The sequence below is a fragment of the Pestalotiopsis fici genome (assembly GCF_000516985.1).
Source record: "Pestalotiopsis fici W106-1 unplaced genomic scaffold PFICI_Scf_7, whole genome shotgun sequence".
NCBI classification, from domain to species: domain Eukaryota; kingdom Fungi; phylum Ascomycota; class Sordariomycetes; order Amphisphaeriales; family Sporocadaceae; genus Pestalotiopsis; species Pestalotiopsis fici.
This window is the reverse complement of record NW_006917097.1, coordinates 86732-105307: the sequence shown is the minus strand read 5'-3', so window position 1 is coordinate 105307 and position 18576 is coordinate 86732. Positions and strand designations below refer to the sequence as shown.

The 18576-nt window shown below is 48.3% G+C and overlaps 7 protein-coding genes across 7 annotated transcripts; 3 read left to right on the top strand and 4 right to left on the bottom strand.

Moving 5' to 3' along the window:
- Window positions 1-1772: 1772 nt before the first annotated feature.
- Window positions 1773-3022, bottom strand: PFICI_09670 (uncharacterized protein; the record flags this gene model as incomplete). The annotated part of the gene is made up of 3 exons (XM_007838251.1): window positions 1773-2795; window positions 2861-2939; window positions 3003-3022. 3 exons carry the CDS (start codon window positions 3020-3022, stop codon window positions 1773-1775), a joined length of 1122 nt encoding a protein of 373 aa, XP_007836442.1.
- A 1045-nt stretch (window positions 3023-4067) lies between these two features.
- On the top strand, window positions 4068-5330 carry PFICI_09669 (uncharacterized protein; the record flags this gene model as incomplete). The annotated part of the gene is made up of 4 exons (XM_007838250.1): window positions 4068-4310; window positions 4370-4648; window positions 4720-4770; window positions 4899-5330. 4 exons carry the CDS (start codon window positions 4068-4070, stop codon window positions 5328-5330), a joined length of 1005 nt encoding a protein of 334 aa, XP_007836441.1.
- A 1672-nt stretch (window positions 5331-7002) lies between these two features.
- Window positions 7003-8392, bottom strand: PFICI_09668 (uncharacterized protein; the record flags this gene model as incomplete). Its single annotated transcript, XM_007838249.1, has 3 exons — window positions 7003-7894; window positions 7966-8125; window positions 8194-8392. The coding sequence occupies 3 exons, from the start codon at window positions 8390-8392 to the stop codon at window positions 7003-7005; spliced, it is 1251 nt and encodes a 416-aa protein (XP_007836440.1).
- Window positions 8393-9167: 775 nt separating this feature from the next.
- PFICI_09667 (uncharacterized protein) lies at window positions 9168-10865 on the bottom strand (the record flags this gene model as incomplete). Its single annotated transcript, XM_007838248.1, has 1 exon — window positions 9168-10865. One exon carries the CDS (start codon window positions 10863-10865, stop codon window positions 9168-9170), a length of 1698 nt encoding a protein of 565 aa, XP_007836439.1.
- Window positions 10866-11336: 471 nt separating this feature from the next.
- On the bottom strand, window positions 11337-12369 carry PFICI_09666 (uncharacterized protein; the record flags this gene model as incomplete). Its single annotated transcript, XM_007838247.1, has 2 exons — window positions 11337-11895; window positions 11951-12369. The coding sequence occupies 2 exons, from the start codon at window positions 12367-12369 to the stop codon at window positions 11337-11339; spliced, it is 978 nt and encodes a 325-aa protein (XP_007836438.1).
- A 455-nt stretch (window positions 12370-12824) lies between these two features.
- Window positions 12825-13850, top strand: PFICI_09665 (uncharacterized protein; the record flags this gene model as incomplete). The annotated part of the gene is made up of 2 exons (XM_007838246.1): window positions 12825-13225; window positions 13280-13850. The coding sequence occupies 2 exons, from the start codon at window positions 12825-12827 to the stop codon at window positions 13848-13850; spliced, it is 972 nt and encodes a 323-aa protein (XP_007836437.1).
- A 2220-nt stretch (window positions 13851-16070) lies between these two features.
- On the top strand, window positions 16071-17431 carry PFICI_09664 (uncharacterized protein; the record flags this gene model as incomplete). The annotated part of the gene is made up of 4 exons (XM_007838245.1): window positions 16071-16250; window positions 16308-16424; window positions 16520-16896; window positions 16969-17431. 4 exons carry the CDS (start codon window positions 16071-16073, stop codon window positions 17429-17431), a joined length of 1137 nt encoding a protein of 378 aa, XP_007836436.1.
- Window positions 17432-18576: the final 1145 nt, after the last annotated feature.

Here is an 18576-nt window from a genome sequence, read left to right as displayed (position 1 = left end):
ATTACGAATTTGCCGCGGTTTTAAAATTAATAAATTTATTAAAGTTATTATATATATAAAAAATAGCCTTTATATTAGCGATAAACGAATTTTTAAAAAATAATTAGGTATATTAATTATATTTATAAAATTATATTATATTTTTAATTTTATTTAATTATACCCTTTAAGGTTTTTTTTATTTTAAATATATTATCGGATTATTTTTTTATATAATTTTATTTGAACGGATTTTTTGCCGTTTTCTCGTATAAAGCCCGAATTTTTATTATATTAGCCCGAATTTTTTTTTTTTATATTTTAGTTAAAGATTTCCTATTTTTTTAAATTAAAAACCTTGCGGTTATTCCGGATAAAAAAATAATTGCGTTAATAATGCCTAATTGCCTTATAGGCAATATATTAAGGGTTATTTTCGGGAAATTTTTTACGTTTATTTTTTTTAGGTTTCGGTTTAGGCTTAAATTTCGATTTTAATTCCTTTTCCGTTTTCGGCTTTTTAATTAATAATAAATCGCTTCGATTTTTTTAGTCTAAATTTTATTAATTAAAAATTACTAAATTCGCTAAATAATAATCGGCCGTAGCGATTAATCGAATATTTTTCCGTTTTATAGGTTTTATTTTATTTCGTATTATATAGCTTTATTTTTTATATTTTTTTTATAAGTCGTTTATAGCTTTATAATAAAATTACGTCGATTTTAATATAATTTGCTTTATATAAGCCTTTTATATTATTTATAAAATAAGCGTAGCCTATTTTAGGCCGAACCTAACCTTTTAGCTTATTAATTCGGTCGAAAATATTTTTCCGAGGTTTAAAATATATTAAATAAATTTTATCCTTTAAGTTTAAGGTTTATAAATAGGCTATTTTTTAAAAACTTTTTTTTATAAATTTTTTATATACGTTTTTAACGATTCGTTTATTTTTATTTTTAATAAATCGAAACGCCGCCTATAATACTAATATCCAGCTATATAATAGCTCTTTTTTTATTAATATAATATAAAAATATAATACTATAATTTATCGGATATACGCGTAAGCTTTTTTAATAGCTATTCCTTCGTTATTATATATAATAAAAATAGCGTTAAAAATTAATATTTAAATTTAATTTAAATTTCCGCCGTTCGGTCCTTAAAAAAATCGCAAATTAAAAAATTAATTATCTTTAATTATCGGGATCTAATAACTCCTAAGCTAATAGCGTTATAAATTAACGCAATTAGGCCTTTTATTTATAATATTAATTTCGGAAAAAAAATATAACGTTCGCTTTAAAAAAGGTCGCTATTTAATTGCCGGTAAATCGCTATAAGCTCTTAATTTGCTTCTTTTTTTATAATTAAAAAATTATAATATCTCCCTTTTTAGTATTAATCCAAAATTCTATTAAAATATTAATATAAACCGGGCTTATAATTATTTAATAATTAAATAATTGCAAAATAAACAGGGGGTCGATATATATATATTAATATAATTTAATAATTTATATAAAGGGCTACTTCTAAAAGGTTTTATAGTACTCCCATTATATAAGGTTTTCACCAGCTGCGTGGCAGCTGGTACTTCCCCGTAGTGCCATAGTTCAACAGCTTGACACTAGGACTGGGCTTGAGCCCGAAGTATGTGATGATGCATCGCCAAGCTGGCTTGGCTGATAGCATCCGAGGCAGAATATTGTCAGCTGAAATATGTAGGGCTTGCATCTGATGGTTTGCTGACATGTTGACAGATGTTTGTTTCATCTTGGCAAATACTATGGTCTTAACAGAGCCTCCAGACCTCGGAAACGATCCTCGAGATCTATGTAATGATTCTCTCGTGCGGTGCGATCAGATAATGGCCCCGAACCGTCACTCAGGCTTTTCATTTTGCTCAAAAGTTCGGTAGCCCGTCGTACCTCTTTGATTACCGTCTGGACTCTGAGTGTTGACTGCTCTTCAGCATCAATCGAATAGTCCCCGAGACCTAGGCCTGTGCCCCCACTTGCAAGGCTTCGCTGTCGCTCCCGCGTCTTCTCGGCTATAATACTTTTGCGACCAGCCTCCATTAGCTCCAGGATCTGGTACATGAGTGTCTTAAGCAGGAGGAGACATCGATGGTTTACCGAGCTCTGCTGATGTTCGATCAACTGTGCCAGCCTTTGGAGCACGTTTCTAATGATGCCAAGGATAATCTTGAAGTTTCTCAGATCTGACATTATGTAGTTCTCGAGATCTGCAATTATATGGCAGCAATCCAGGCAGCACTGGCTGTCGGCTTCGGTCCTTGGCCGCATCCCGAGTGACGGAGATGCGGAGGCATCACCACTAGATGCTGTGCTAGTGGGCTCAAGCGAGTCTCGTGGAACGGGAAATTCCAGTAAGAAGTTTTCCAGATTTGGGTCAACTACAGGCATCCCAAATCCTTCCGGACTGGTATACATAGAGACGTCGGTGGAATTGTGACGTGTTTCCGCGCCGCTGGATAAATTGTCGCGAAATTCGGCGGGTGATGATGTTTCCAACTGTGCAAGATGCCAGTCGCCAGACCACCGTATCAATTCAACGGGGTCGTGCTCCTGCAACTCATCGCCTGTCGCTACCGTAATGACAGAAGCCGGCTGGGCCAAAGAGAGGCCTGTCCTGTCCTGTTGGTGGTGCCGGGGTTCGTTGCGGCTGGTATCCCTTGTCTTCCTCCTCGGTCCTTGGACTTTGCCAACTCTTGATTCCATGTACACACATTTATCCCCCGTGTTGCGACACCGCGCACATCCGGTTTTCTCGCCCGAACATTTTACCTGTCCATGGCTCAGAGTGATATTCTGGGATCAATTGGGCAAAGGAAATGTGCGTTGAGCCTTACCTTGGCAATGCAGCATTTGTTGCATGCACTTCGAAGCTTGACCTGCTGCGGCGTATTGGCTGCCGCCGCCCCCTTCCGGCTGTGAGGTCGGGAATTATTAATATAAACTCACAATGGTCTGGTGCGATGAGGATGTACGTACCTTTGAGATGTTTGCAACATGGTGGCCAACTCAAAGTAAACGTGGAATAGTTTTGGTAAGTTTTATTGTGAAGCCGCTGACGAGGAAGAGGGTGGATGAATCACGGTATTTGACGAGAACTCAGCGTCAATTACAGCCACTTCGAAATGCAGACGACCGACAACGGATGGCTTGTACATTCAACTGACCCTATATATACCTACTATGTACTATAGTACCTATTCGTCTTTGTTATCACATAAATTAAAGCCTTGCAGCCTACCAACTGTATACCAGTACGTCTAGTAGATGTCACGAGTACGCACAGCCTTGTATCCATTGAAGTACCACGACACCTCAAAGCCTGAGAGACACCTGCATTCAAAGGCAAGGCTTTATGCTACTACAGAAGGAATTTGGGGTGCCATTTTGGAGTACATGAATGCATACACAGGCTCAGGGGTGTACCAACAAGCTCGGGGCATCCCAATTGGGAAGCACCGAGTGCGCGCATTGGCGGTACAAAATGTCATCGCGTTTGGCGATTACTGCAAACATGCCTTGATTCGCTACCAGAGTACTTATCCGTCTCCATCTGGGTTTTTGATAAGGCGCATGGGTCATTTATAGATAGATGTTGTAGAAAACAACTCTCAGCGTGCTGCGCCCCATCATGGCTTTGTCTCCCGCGGACAGTCTTGCCAACCGTCTCTCCGGCAGCTTCACCGGCCCCCGTACAGCGCCTTGCTGGTGCGCTTACCGAAGCTCTTTCCGTTGTTTCTAATAACGTCCCACCAAGTCTTTTTCACACGCAACCGAGTGGATGCTCAAAGGCATAGTAAATATCCTAGCTCAGCTGATTCCCTAGGCCGTACCTACCGGGAGGCTTTCACTGCACCGGGGTTCTGCATCTTACTACGCAAGCCGAATGTCCGATGTGTCATGATTGATAACCTGGCGAGAAAAAGATTAAACATAGATTATAAGCATTCTTTCGGCTCTATCTGTCATATAAATGAGCCTCACAATCAATTCATCGCCACTTTCCACGTTCCACGAGCCACAGTCTAGATCTACACATGCAATATGGCTACGAACAGTGACGCAGCGCGCTTGTTGGAACTTGCAGCGTCTATTAGCAAGTCAGCCCAAGAATTGCATGACGCTCTCGCGTCCAATGCGTCTCCTTTTCCATCCCTCGACGAAGATGCGCAACCTATAGTGCTGACCGGGGGGGCCTTGGCCGCGCGAGATGCCATTCTCGATGCTGCGTCTGAGTTTTATGACCGCCTACTCGATCCTTTTACTTTGTTATTCCGGAGAGGTGCGGTGTGTAATCATGTCATCATGACGTTCTGTCGATACAATCATACTCCTAAACTTCTCAGCATAATAACATGGTCAGTCTGCATGCCATTAGCCACTTCGGTATCGCTGGCTTGGTTCCTGTCGGCGGACAGACCACAGTCAAATCCATTTCTGAGTCCATCGGTCTAGGTGAGGATATCGTGCGGCGCATTCTTCAACATGCAATTAGCATGCGTATCTTTAGTCAGCCCGAGCCGAGTGTGATTGCCCACACGAAGGTGTTGAGATTTCTCGTCGCCCAGGAAAACAGAGACTGGTTGAGGCTACAAGCCGAGGAAATGTGGCCCCCTGCAGTCAAGGTGTGATATCATTCTTAATAAGTCAACGTACTCACATTATGGAGTAAGCACTGACGGTGATGTTTCCCAAGATGCTCGACGCTCTCCGGAAATGGCCGGGTTCTGAGGAACCGAACGAAACGGTTAGCCCAGTCTCCCACAATCGCTTTTCTCTTTTTCTTGACCATTGGAAAATCCGAGTTTTCGAGATGACCGAATGCCTGTTTACAGTAAACTGGATCCATCAACTCACTGATCCTCGTCAATCTAGGCATTTTCCCTCGCAAACAACACCAACGGCTCAATATATGACGCTATTGCAAATGATCCCGACCGCGCCGTCCGTTTTGGGAGCGCCATGAAGGCTGCATCGGCACAGGAGGACTATGTAGGCCACTTACTCGACCATTACGACTGGGCATCCCTGGGGCCAGCGCAGGTCGTGGACGTCGGCGGGTCAGACGGCCACACAGCCTACGCGCTGGCACGGCGGTTCCACAAGCTCCAAGTCGTGGTGCAGGACATGAGCCCGCCGCCGGATGAGGTGGTGGCGGCGGCAGGCAGCAGCGACGACAACAACAAGGACAATGGCGCCGCCGGGCGCGTGCGGTTTATGGCGCACGACTTCTTCCAAACCCAGACCGTAGCCGCTGAGGTCTACCACTTTCGTCGCGTCATGCACAACTGGTCCGACAAGTACTGAATCCGCATCCTTCGCGCACTGATACCCGCGCTGCGGCCCGGAGCGCGCTTGGCCATACAAGACTCATGCATTCCCGAGCCGGGCTTTGGGCCTGCATGGAGAGAGAGGGATCTGAGGTATGTCGTTCCAGACCCGTGTAACTACACAGGTGTCTCATTATTTGCATCACCCATGAACGCGTTTCTAACCCGCTGTACATGAAGATCGGCAGATTTGAGCATGGCCGCGCTTTTTTATGCGAAAGAGCGAACTGAGGCTGAGTGATAAACTCTCTTTGCTGACGCGGACGCTGGACTCGTGCTTAAAAGCATCGTCTACCCCCCGGGATCCAGCCTCGCCATTATCGAGGCTGTATGGGAAAGCAAGGATTACTGAGCAGGGATTGAATAGTATGCTATCATAAATATCCTTTCAAGGTCCCGCTGGAAAAACACAGGACCAGCTCCGAACTTGCACTCTACGCAGGGGTATTACCACAGTCCTAGGAATATCAAACGTCTTGGGATAGCGTAGGTTATAATGCCTACCATAGTAGTCTAACCTTCAATCTGATACAAACCGAATATTACTGTTGTTCTTGATCCACTCTCTCCCCATAGACCCGCAGTATATGTGAGTGTTAAATCGAACGAAAGCTGTACAGAAAGCTGGGATGCAGCCACCCTTATGCTGCCTACAGCCCCCTGCGCCATTTCCTTGATACTGCAGCCTTTAACAATCAGAGACTCCGTTTTCTTTAGCAAAGAGCGAGCATGCATCATCCTAAGTTTTCACCAGCTGTTCATATCTTAATCACAGTGCATCAAAGGTAGCCAATAAACAATGTTCCATGAGCTCGGAAATACTGCAGATGTGTACGTATGTATCAAAGGAGATCTTGAATGACAGTCGCCTAGACCTCTTTCAACTGGCTTTTCAGTGGCAGGGCCGGCTCTTCCCTGCAAGGTAGTGCTCAATAAGGGCCTACAAAAATATGGCAACTCCCATCCTTCTATGCGCCGTGCTACCCCCAAGGCTTATGGCATCATCGTCAGCTTACCTTTTCAGCCCGGTGTATTTTGAAGGCACGGATGCCAAGAAAGTGGACTCTAAATTTATGTCATTTTCATCCTGCCGAACTGGCGTAATTAGTACCTACCGCAGCTCACCTGCATGGATATATTGGATAGCTCGTCAGTATTGAGATGCACCGGTTACGGTAAGTGAAGCGTTTGATTAGCTGCTTGAGTCTCTGTACGTATCTATGGGAGTAGTGGAAGGTAAATGTATGTAGTTTGTAGTGGTGAATCCCGAAATAAAGCAGGCTGAGTTCCTATTTCACCAATCAGTACTTGTCTTTTGTAAGTAGTTGGGATCAACTAAGACATTTATACTATACTCCTTCGGTCATATGGTCTCGTATTCAATTGCTTACCTAGGTGAGACTCCCGCATAATATTGCACTAGCTTATCTCTGCTAAAATCTCCCATTTTCAATCGACTCCATCTACACATTTCTGCTGCATTTTTAGGCCCAGCGCGTTTCACACGATTGAGACCAGCGACCAAGCGACCTTGGTCGTTGGCCGTTTTTGCAGACCTCGGTGTCATGTTTACGTACTTGCGCGTCAATGCCTGTCATTCAAAAGGTCTTGCTGCATAATCCATGTTCCACGACAGTGTAGGTGCATACCTAGGCACCAAAGAATGCTTTTACATCATCTTCCAGCGGCCGTACATCGCGCATTTGCTCAGAGACACACTCGACGGCCTCCAGCACCCGGAGCACGTTGAGACCCATGATGCCCGCAATGTCGGCGGACGCGAGTCCCCGGTCCTGCAGCGCAGAGATGAGGTCAGGGTATCTCGTGACGTCCTCGAGCCCGCGCGGCCCCGCGGGCATACCGTCAAAGTCGGACCCGATGCCGACGTGGCGGTAGCCAATGGCCTCGCCAATGGATTGGATATGGTCGGCGACCGAGTCGAGCGACGCAGCGGCTGGATCCGCCTCGAGGAACGCGGGGTAAAAGGTGACCATGACAATGCCGCCGTTGCGGCGGAGCGCGGCGAGCACATCGTCGGGCACGTTGCGCGAGTGGTGGTAACGCGCGTAGGCGTTGCTGTGCGAGAACATGACGGGCGCGGCGCTGGCCGCAATGGCGTCGCGCTGCGTGGCCGCACTCGTGTGCGACAAGTCCACGGCCATGCCAAGCCGGTTCATCTCCCGGACAAGCTGCCATCCGCGTGCCGATAGCCCGCCGTGCAGTGGCGCCGCCGGCGCTTCGCTGTCGGCGTACGCGTTGTGGCACGTATGCGTCAGCGTGGCGTACCGTACGCCCAGCGCATGGTACATGCGCAAGATGCTTACGCTGTTGCCGATCTGGTGCAGGCCCTCGATGCCAAGTAGTGAGGATATCCTCCCATCGCCGGACCCGAACTGCCTGTAAACGTCGGCAGCTGTGCGTGCGTGCACCAGATCGGAGGGATACTCCTCGATCAGCCGGTAGACCAGGTCGATCTGCTGCAGCGTGTCGTGGATGATCTCCCTGTATGCTGAGTCTGAGTACTCGCTGCTATTGTTCGGACTGCGCAGGGGTCATCATTAGCATGAGTTGTCTGCTACTAGTCCCCATTCCCGTTTGCTGTGGATAATTACCATTCAACGTATACACTCCAGAATTGTCCTCCAAGGCGGCTCTGGCGCAAACGCGGAAAATCTACTTGTCCATAAAGCGGTGCATCTTGCGTGAAGTTGTCTTGGTAGATGTGGTTCTGATAGTACGCCCGGATCCATATGGGAAAGTCGTTGTGTCCATCTGCAACCACAGCCCAGGTTAGGAGCTCGCCGTCTCTGGCCTCACTGAAGGCGACAAATGCAACTGACCGATCAAAGGCACCCTATCAAAAATGCTGTTGCCAGGGTACACCAGAGCTTGTATAAACCGGAGATGCCACTGCAAATAACTGAAAGTGACAACGAGCATGAGAATTACGGCCTCGGTGACTCTCCTCCAACAGGACCGCGGGCTGGGGTGGTATTCTGGCGCTGTTGCCCAGCGGAGGTTGATCTTGGATTCCTGCATGGAAGGCGTAGGAAGGCTAATATGTCTGCTGTCACGCGAGTGCGAGAATCAACCATTTGTTTCGAGAAGCCATTCAAGTACATACCTAGCTCTCACCTCAAGTCCATACCGGCGGCCGTAGTGTGCTAAGCGAGGGTGATTGCGAGGCGGGTCTGCCAACCCTTGGGCATAAGGCTCAGAACAGGCCGGGAACCGAGGCGTCGTACGATGTAGTCAGACTCGCAAAGGCGATTGGCTGGCAATTTCACCTCTGCACACCGGCATAGAGGTTGCGTGCAAAGGGTTTGATTAATTAAAAAACAAAAAGATTAATTCACCTGGCAGCTCAATGAATGCTTAGATGATTACTCAAGAAGACCTATGCGAGGCGGGGGGCCCAACACCTCCTCGCCAGCATACACATGTGTAGTATATTATTGCGCCGTACCATAGCCACTATTAGGCTGGTTCTGAGTGTGGAGCTTCACATTTTGTTCAGCTATTACAGTGGTCTAGTGCGACATATATACTCATGAATCATGATTTTTGAAGTGTTTGGTGTTGTTCTTGGCGATAATGATGCCGGATCCTTGCTTCATCATTGTGAACCATATATCCTTCACCTAACCATAATACTATTACACTTACACACCAGTGCAGCTTACAGCCCCACTAATAGACATTTCTTCAAAGCCATTCTAAGCCGCAAACGTGAATCAGTACACATTAAGCCGACTTGCTAGACAGTGTCCTGGTCGTGCAACTGGCAATGAACTTGTGTAGAGTAGAAATGCAATCAAACAGTCTCTTGAGTGTCAACTCCTTCGGGAGACTTCTCCTTGATTTTCTTTCCTCCGTCCTCCATGCCAAACTCCGTGTCATTGTCCATCCGAAGCTCGATATCGGCTTCTGCAAATACAAGCAAAGTCCCAATGGCGGCAATTACCGCCGCCGCCTGCCAGATGGCAGACATGGCTGATTTGTAGACGTCGTGGACCTGGGCTTGAGTATCCGGGGGGAGCTGGGTAATGGCGCCAGTCCCAGCATAACCGTATGCGGCACCATTGCTGAGTCGCTGCTGAACGTCGGTATCCAGGACCCAGTGCAGGTTACGTTCAATTTGTGCGTTGAAGATGACAGACGGGATGGTCACGCCCCATACAAAACCAAAGTTTCGCACGAAAGCAAACGTGCCGGTGGCAGTAGCCACGTGGCTATCTGGCAGCGACGCCTGGATGACGGGGAGGATGCTGATCATAGTGAAGCCGGCACCAACGGCAAGGAAGAGTTGCCAGAAGACCCATTCAACCGTCGGCGAGGCAGCGTCCAGGATAGACAGCAGGCCGCAAGCAAGAGACGTAAATCCGAACCCAACGAGATGTATCGGCTTGTACTTTCCAAACTTGGACATGAGGCCGCCCGTCAGCACTGCAAGGGGAACGTATACGACGCTGAGGGGCAGAACATCAACACCAGACTGGAGGGGGGTTGCGCCCTTGATGGCTTGGAAGTATATGGGCAGAAAGTAAACAATCCACTCCAGGAGAGTGTTTGATATAAAGGTCAGCGCAAGGCACACAACCGACGTACGGTTGCTGAAGAGCAGGGGGGGCATGCTGGGCTCCCTGCAGATGGGGGAGGCCTGATGGAAGTGGAAGAGAGCCCAACCACAAAACCCAATCACAAGTGGCACGATTATGTGCCAGGACGACCAGGGATACTGTACGCCGCCCATGATCAGTCCAAACAGAATTCCAGTTATGGCTCCGGCGAAGATGAAGTTTCCGAGGATGTCTATACGGGCAACAGCCTTTTTCCATGTCGCCTCGCGCCTGTATTTGAGGCGTAGGAATGGGATCATGACGGCAAGCGCAATGCCGGAGAATGGCAGGTTGATGAAGAAGACCCAGCGCCATGATGCTTGTGCCAGGGCGCCGCCGAGAACGGGGCCGATGATGGTCGATATCGTCGCTATAGCGATCCGTATGCCAAGAAACTTGGGTCGTTCTCGGACCGGAACGAGGTCACAGACAATCAGATCATTGAGGACGAAGATGCCGCCCCCGCCAAGGCCGGTCACCACCCTTGCTGCTATGAGCATGCCAGCACTGGTGGCAGCACCGGCGATGGCGTTGCCGATTGAGAAGAGGACCACAGAAATGATCATGGGCATGCGACGCCCGAAGATGTTGGAGGTCTGGCCCACAAACGGCATCACCACCGTTGAGGCAAACACGTACGTATTTGCAAGCCACACATATTGTTGCTCAGCCTGGAGATCGGCCGTAATCTTGGGCAGCGCCGTTGTGATGATGGTCGCATCTAGGGCAGTCGCGAAGTCCACTAGACATCCTGACAGTATGATGAGCCAAAACTGTAGACCTCGATCATGTTCCTTGTCGGTGACTTCTGGAAGCTTCTCTACCACGGAATCTTCCTGTTCTACGCTGGTGGCCTCTGGAGACAGCGTTGGGGCTACGTCTGTGGTGCTCATGGTGTGGTAATGATGGGTCGCTAAGTCAGTGGCTAACAGTATCTCGATAGATCGGTCGCCGACCCGTGCATGTGGCGCAGGAAGAGTAGCGGGCGAACGCAAATTGAGAATTTAGCTACTGGCGGTCTTTCAGGAGCAATGAAACAGGCTTCGTCTGGCTGGGCGTTGGCATGGGTGAAAGTTAAGATATTTTGCCTGGCACGCTGTGTAACCAGGGGTCTCAGGCTCGGGGTCCGGCCCGTATCGATACCGTCGGATGGCCAACACCGGCGAGGGACGTTGTTTTCAAACTCACAAGGAAGGGAAAGTGGAATGAGATGGATACGCACAGTGATCCTCCAACAGGTATTGGCGTTATTTTGCTCCTGGTCCTGGTTTTCACTGAATGTATAGTTGCAGTGCGGAGATGTTGACTTGATCAAGCAAGGTCACCGATGCGCCTACGTAAGTGGGTACTATATACAACTGTAACTAGAAGATACACGACTGGCTCGCATCCTCAGCTTGAATTTGGGCACAGACTGCCGCTGCCGCTGCGGATCCCGAGAACAAGGACTGCGGGATGATCTTGATGGGAGAGGCGCTGTCGCCGCACGCAAATACTCCCTTTACCGACGTTTCGCAGAACATTGGCTTAATCACAGGGTCGCCTGCGGCCGTCATCTCCAAACCGAGCTGATCATGCAGCTTCCCGCTTGCTGTTGTGGGCGGCTTGTGACCAATGAACGCTTCTGACACGACTTCACCATCCTCGAAGTGCACAAGCACGTCCGCAAAGCCCGGCCCTTTTTCGAAGCGAGCAATCTTACGGTTGTCTAGTTTAAATATCTGGTTGCTGCCCTGTGCCGCAATCAGACCTTCTTGCAGCTCGTCCGAGCCGTGTGTGTAGATTGTAATGGATTTGGTGAACCTTGCAGCCGTTCGAGCAGCGTGAAGCGCCGCCGGCACACTCGATAAGTCGGGTAGGGCCAGAATGGCTGCGTGCTCAGAGCCTCGTGCTTCGTACCCTTTGCAGAAAAAGCAGTGATAACTGTTACAGGATTAGTCATAGTTGTCTGGAAAATGGATTCTGAAACAATACGCACATCCCTTTTCCAAAACAGTCGCCATAGCCGTCAATGTCTGGGTATATATCACGAACTCCGGTGGCGAGAATGACCTTTCTTCCCACCCATACAGCTCCTGAAGTGCTCGTGGCCGTGAAGCGCTGCTGAGGAGCATTGGGCTCGTTCACAATCGAGGCAATCTCGGTCGTCTCGAACGTAATCGTGGTGTAGCCGTCCTCAATGTTCTTCTTCGCAGCCGCGCGGAATGTCGCCGGATCCTCGCGATCCCACGTCAAGACATTATGCATGTGACCGCTGGGCGCATTGCGATAGACTTGAGAGTCAAGGACCACGGCGGTGTGCTGTTGTCGGGCGAGCGTGAGTGCAGCTGCCAGTCCCGACACACCTCCTCCAATGATCAGAGCGTCGACGACCTTGGTTGAATCGACTGAGCCCATTTTCTGGCGTTGCTCGAAGCACTACTACTTGATCAATTTCTAGGTAAGAAAGTTTTGAAAATTATCTCTGCCGTGCACAACTCTACGGGAATGGCGACCAGGCCTGTTTCTCAAATATCTCGTTTATCTTGATAAGTTACGAGTGTCATAGTTTATGGCGTCATGCTAGATACGGATGTATATTTGATGTCCGGAAACCGAGTATAGATATTTTCTGTCGAATCTTAGTTATTGTCTCGGAAGCCGAATGTATATTGGCACTTTTGGACTTTCACCAGAGACAATTGTTTCATTTTGGGTTGCCCGGAAGCCGAGTGTCTGCGGCGTACAATGCCCGCAAGCTACCGTCCAACGTCTATAGAGCATGCCGCTCTGTTTGTTTGAATTGCGCATGGTCAGCTTCTCCTCCAAAACGTGAATTCGAAGCAAACGCAGTGTCTGAACCACGACTCAATATGAGCTCTCCGAGAAAGATTTATGATGTCATTATTATCGGTGGCGGCCATGCGGGCCTCTCCGCGGCATTGACTTTATACCGTGCATTTCACACATGTGTAGTCATTGATTCAGGCGCACCACGCGATGCTCTCACGAAGCAAACTCGTCTAACTCTAGGGTGGGAGGGCAAAGACCCGGAAGAGATGCGCGAGACCTCCCGCTCCGAGCTTAGAGCGTCAGGGTTAGTCCATTTCAATCCCAGAACCGCTTCGTCTGCCAGGAAGTTGTCTGTTGGCACGTTTGAGGTAGTTGACGATGCTGGAGAGAGATGGACCGGAAGGAAAGTGTTGTTAGCCACGGGCGTGCAGGAGATATACCCCGAAATCGAGGGCTATGCGGAAAGCTATGGGACATCAATGTAAGCTCAATCCATTCCTTTTCGACAGGACCACGCAATAATCCTCGAATCCAGCTTTCATTGCATGTTCTGTTACGGACACGAGCAAAAGGATTCTCCCATGGCTGGTCTTCTAGCTGTAGGAACACTCACCAATCCTATACATGCCATGATAAACGCACGCGATGCATTGAAGTATGTCGATAAAGTAACGATATATACAAACGAGGACTCGGCCCTAGCCGACATACTGTCATGCGACGCAGCTGAAGGAATACACATTGACAACCGAAAGGTGGAGCGATTATACAAACCAGAGAGTGGTAGGGAAATCGGAGTGGAGTTCGAGGGAGGTGAGAGGGAGATATTGGCATTTCTTGTACACAAGCCCGAGTTGCAAGCAGGTAACCCAGTTCCTGATCAGCTCGGCTGTGAGTACGTCCCAGGTCTTGGAATCAAAGTCACGCCGCCGTTCAATTCCACCAGCGTGGAAGGAGTGTACGCTGCAGGAGATTGTTGTTCTCCGCTGCGAAACATCCCGAATGCCATGAGCATGGGTTCATTTGCAGGATGTGGGCTGGCGAGGGAACTACCTAAGAACCGTGATATAAATGGCATGATAGAAGCTACAAGCGCACCAAAGTAGAAAATGCCCTTCGAGCTCGGCAGAGGCCAATATGATCAATTATCCTGAAGGAAGGAATAACATATGTTGAAGAGGTGTTTTGGTATGACCAGCATAACCTGGACTACGCGGGCGCGTGTTTGTTTCGGAGTGATGCGTGTGGTATATGTCGCTTTCTGGGCCTCTTACACGTGAAGACTCTCTGCCTCTAGGGGTATCAAAACTACAGGGTTTGATTTGTTGTATCATGGATATATAAAAAGTTGATGATTAGTATCGACTACCAGTCAATGCTAGTAATGATATAGTTATTGTATGTAGTATTTCCGAATGCTACCATTGCACTCATTTCGCTAGAATCGAGGGCCAGAACTATCATAAAATAAAATAACATGATTTCTATTCATGAAATTCTGCGTCACGTCTGATTGGAAGAGGCCAGATTATTTTACTAGGTATTCGCAAAGGGCCTGGCAGTCTACTCTCTCCTGTTGCATGCCTCGAATCTAGATCTCAGCCGCCTACGTCCCCCCCCCCCCCCCCCCCTTCCCTAGCATATACACAGTGAAGGCGAAATATGTCACCCGTCTCGAGAAGATCCTTCTGTGTCTTCTGAATGAGATTGTCGAGTTGCTCTGTCGAAAGCGATGTAAGTACTTCTAAGAGGAGGACAAGTTAACATATTACCCTCAGTGTGCTACGCCTAGCAGGGATCGTAGACTCACTTTGTGCAACCTCGACCAGCCCCTTCATAACCAATTCTATCGTCCTAGAGCTCTTGAGCCTCAGTTCCTCAGTCGGGCTGGTCTTGCCAATGGGGACATTAAACACCTGTTCTTGCACGCTCTCGAGACCTCTGTCTGCTAGTCAGGTCTTCAATTGAGGCGCATAATCAGGGCTTGTGTCCATAAAGGTAAACACGTCAGACAGGAGCTGGAAGAAATCCTGCATCCCGGGCGACTTGGACACGGAGTGGTCCGGCTCTACCAGCTGGATCCAGCCTCTAGGCCGAACGAGATCAATAAACGAATTCAGGGCCTCGTGCACGTCCGCCTTGCCTGCCGCCGGAAGTGCCATGGACGAGGTCAAAAGTCCCCACCCACTCGGTCGGCCACGGCTTCGTCATTGACTGCTCAAACAGCTGAATTTCGTCGGGCGGGGGCCTCAGAAAATAGATACTGGTGATGTCGATGCCTATAAAGGTGTGCGTGTTGCGCACCGAGACTGGTATCGAATCACGAAGCTCCTGTAACCAAAGACCTGCATTACCATTTTAGGGGGCATCAGCAATTGGCTTCCCCCGGGAATTTAAAACGTGGACGTGGAGGTGATGGGTAGGGTGGTTGGGTGGTCGCATAAGACAATTACTTATTCTACACTACGTACTCTCGGCTGTTGCAGAGTCTGTCAAAAGGTATGTTCAATATTCCATAGATTGACCAGCAATGCTACCCTAAAGGGACGGGGGAAGGCTCCCACTATATACAGCCACAGTGTGGGTCGCACCCCGCCACCTTATTTCAACAGAGTCCAACACGCGCAAACCGGGTTCTTCAAAGTTGATTGGCGCAAAGACATTTCGGCCGAGACAGCTACTGATGACTGCCTGCCCAAGTCTGAGGCGCTCGAGTTCCTCAGGGTTTCCTTCAAGGATATAATGGGTCTGGTTCTTCCCTTCCGCCATGTCGTGTTCGAATTTGTGGCTTGGTGGTCAGATTTCCTGGATAGGATGTCATGAAGCCATTTGATGGTTTGCCAACCGCAGACAATGCAGATGATATTTATTGCTTTTATTGCTTCATGCAGCAAGAGCCGCTGCCCCGCATGCTTGGTCACGCATACATTACAATCCCCCAGCAGCCGGTAACGTAGCCATCCGGGCACCGAATTTGGTCCGTCAGACCAAGTGAATTTTTTTTTTTCTGACAGCAGCTCGCTAATAATGGTGTGTGGTAATGGTATGCAGCCATTCTTTCAGGCCTTACTCTTGTCTGACCCCCTCCCCTTACCGCTGTCGCTCCTTGTCAACTCGTCGCCCATTGCAATAAAATACCCAGGTGACCAGCCAATCTGTGTTACTCTCATGCCGACATGGTCCTTTTCTCTCTCTCCCTTCCCCTCTCTCTCTGTCTCTTCAATATTGTTCACTAGCCTTTCACATTCTTTTCTGTACACAGAATCAAATACACGTGCCTCTTCTGTGACCCATCATCACAGTAGCATCAACAAGCTCACGACAAGATGACCGAACTACTCAGGCGAACGACTTTCGAGGCAACAAATGGCCACCAGCTGGCAATCGTTACATTGCCCATTATCATGGCATCATTAGCCACGGTGACCGTAGTGTTCAGATTTCGCTCGAGGCGGATTCAGAAGCAGAAGTACATGTTTGATGACTGGCTGGCACTTGCCGCACTTGTGCGTCTCTTCCTAGGTGGCGATTGAATAACAGGGAATATTAACAATATGTGACAGGTCTTGACATGGACCTTCCAAGGGGTGAACATGGCAGCAGTTTTTGCTGGCGGCGCGGGACTTCCAATCACCACGGTCATGGCCGTTGATCCCCAGGCGCTATATACATATCTTAAGGTAAACTAAGCTACTATTTTCATTTTATATTTTATTTCATAACTTTCAATACTCCTTTCAAGGTATTTTTGTTAATCTATATTCCTTCTTCCCAGATTGTTGTTGCGAATTTCTCTCTTTGGATTTTCACCGTCACCGTCGTGCAGCTTTCCATCTTGTCCTTTTATCTTCGTATTTTCGGAGTACACAAGATCTTCACATGGGCCTGCTACATAACCATATTCTTGGTTGTTGGTATGGGGATTGCTGGATTTTGCCTGGCAATATTTTCATGCAATCCAATCAGCGTGCTTTGGGACCCAACCGTACAGGGAACTTGCATTGATTCTACCAAGAGTTGTTCGGCTGTCGGCATTATCCACGTTTTGCTTGATTTGGCCATTGTCGTGATGCCAATGCCATTGATCTGGAATTTGAAAATAGCTTTCTCGAGTAAAGTTGTGTTATCTTGCCTGCTTGGACTTGGACTTGTGTAAGTTGCTTTTTGATCTTGCTATGTTCCTTCTGCCGCTTATATGCTTGGCATGGCGCTAATGAATTCTAGTGCAACGGTTATTTCCCTCATTAAAATCGATTGTGTCTTCGATCTTACCGGCATTCCTTCATCCGACGTCACGGACTACCTCTGGCTTACCATCCTGCTGCAGACTCTGGAACTTCCGATTGGAATTATCTGCTGCTGTGTGCCGAGTCTAAAGCCTGTAGTGGTTGAGCTTGCACCCACCCTAAGGTCGTTCACAACCCGTCTGCTCTCCCTGACCCGACAAAGTGGCGGATCTAGCAGTCGCATAGCGGATGAGAGCTGGCCACGAGCCAACTCTGAGAATGAGTCCACTCCGAGGTTTGTCCCTGTTGACTCCAGCTTCAACAATGTGAAAGGACAAAACCTGGGACATACTGTCGATGCCAGAGGCAACAGCGTTGAGCTCTCGGAGCAACCCAAATTTGGCGAGAATAGGGGAAGAGGAATTGCAGTCTCAAATACCTACAATGTCCGCCAAGAGTGAGAGATAAAGAGAGGAATGATAGTGGCGGCGGATGGTAATAGGTTTCTGCTAGAACCGGAGATTTTATAAGCACATTGCTATATGCTGGGTGCTGCATTGCGATCATTCGTGCGACACAGTATTCGTGAAATAGCGCTGCGTTTGTTTCACCAGGCTCCAGGTGCTGTAGGTGGGGGAAAGTTTGCAAGAACAATTTACGATCCGGGACTACAACTAATCGATGCATTCACGTTTCGAGTGTACCCAGTACTGGTACAGTGTACGGACAGTTTAGTTGCGGCAAGGGTGAGCTTAAAATCTGACGGGTCGTCATATACCTTACGTATGTAGGCCGCTAGGTACTAGATACTCACATGTATTCAGCGTGTTTTAAATATTTGGTGGAGAAGAGTGCAAAGCCAGAAAGACTTGGACGACCCTTCCAGTCATATTGGTAGAAGTCGGCTGCCGTGGCTCTCCGAGCACGCTGTTTTCATGCGTTGCCCGAAAGTTTTTGACGATAAGTACTTCAGCTTCGACGCCTATCTGCAAAGAGAAGCGCTCAAAGACATGTATGTTGAATAAACCGTCTTTGTGTGTGCTGGATACCAGCTACTACTTTGTGGAGAGTAATGAATTTGACAATCAAGTCACTTAAGCAGAACTGTAGGTCTAGTGCACAGTATGTATGTCTGGGATGATTGGTGTTCCAAGGTTCAGCAGAACACTGGGTGATACAAGTAAGGAAATCCAATCTTTCTTCAAGGCGTCGATTTTTGGTTTTTCCTTGATCCCCCCTGTAGACTGAGCAAGGTGAGTACGTGCATTATACTGCCTCTACCATGTGGTAACAGAAAGGCAGACTAGGAAGATGATACAACATCATGCGATAGGCTGCTAGTGGCCAAAAACGCTACACACTCGATCTACAAGGAATATAACATGGGCTCTTGTCTAGGGGCGGGTTCCTCGAGGGCTGGAGTCAAGACACGTACTGCCAGACCTTCTCCATCGCCAGGTTCACTAGTATCGGGTTTTCCGAGATGAAACTTCTGCATGTACGTACGCTGGGTCGGTATCCGAAGTCTCTTCGACAGAAATAGGCCGGAGGCCGGAGTGCCAAGACATCCGAGTCGTCACCTGTAAGAACTTTCCATGTTCATTTC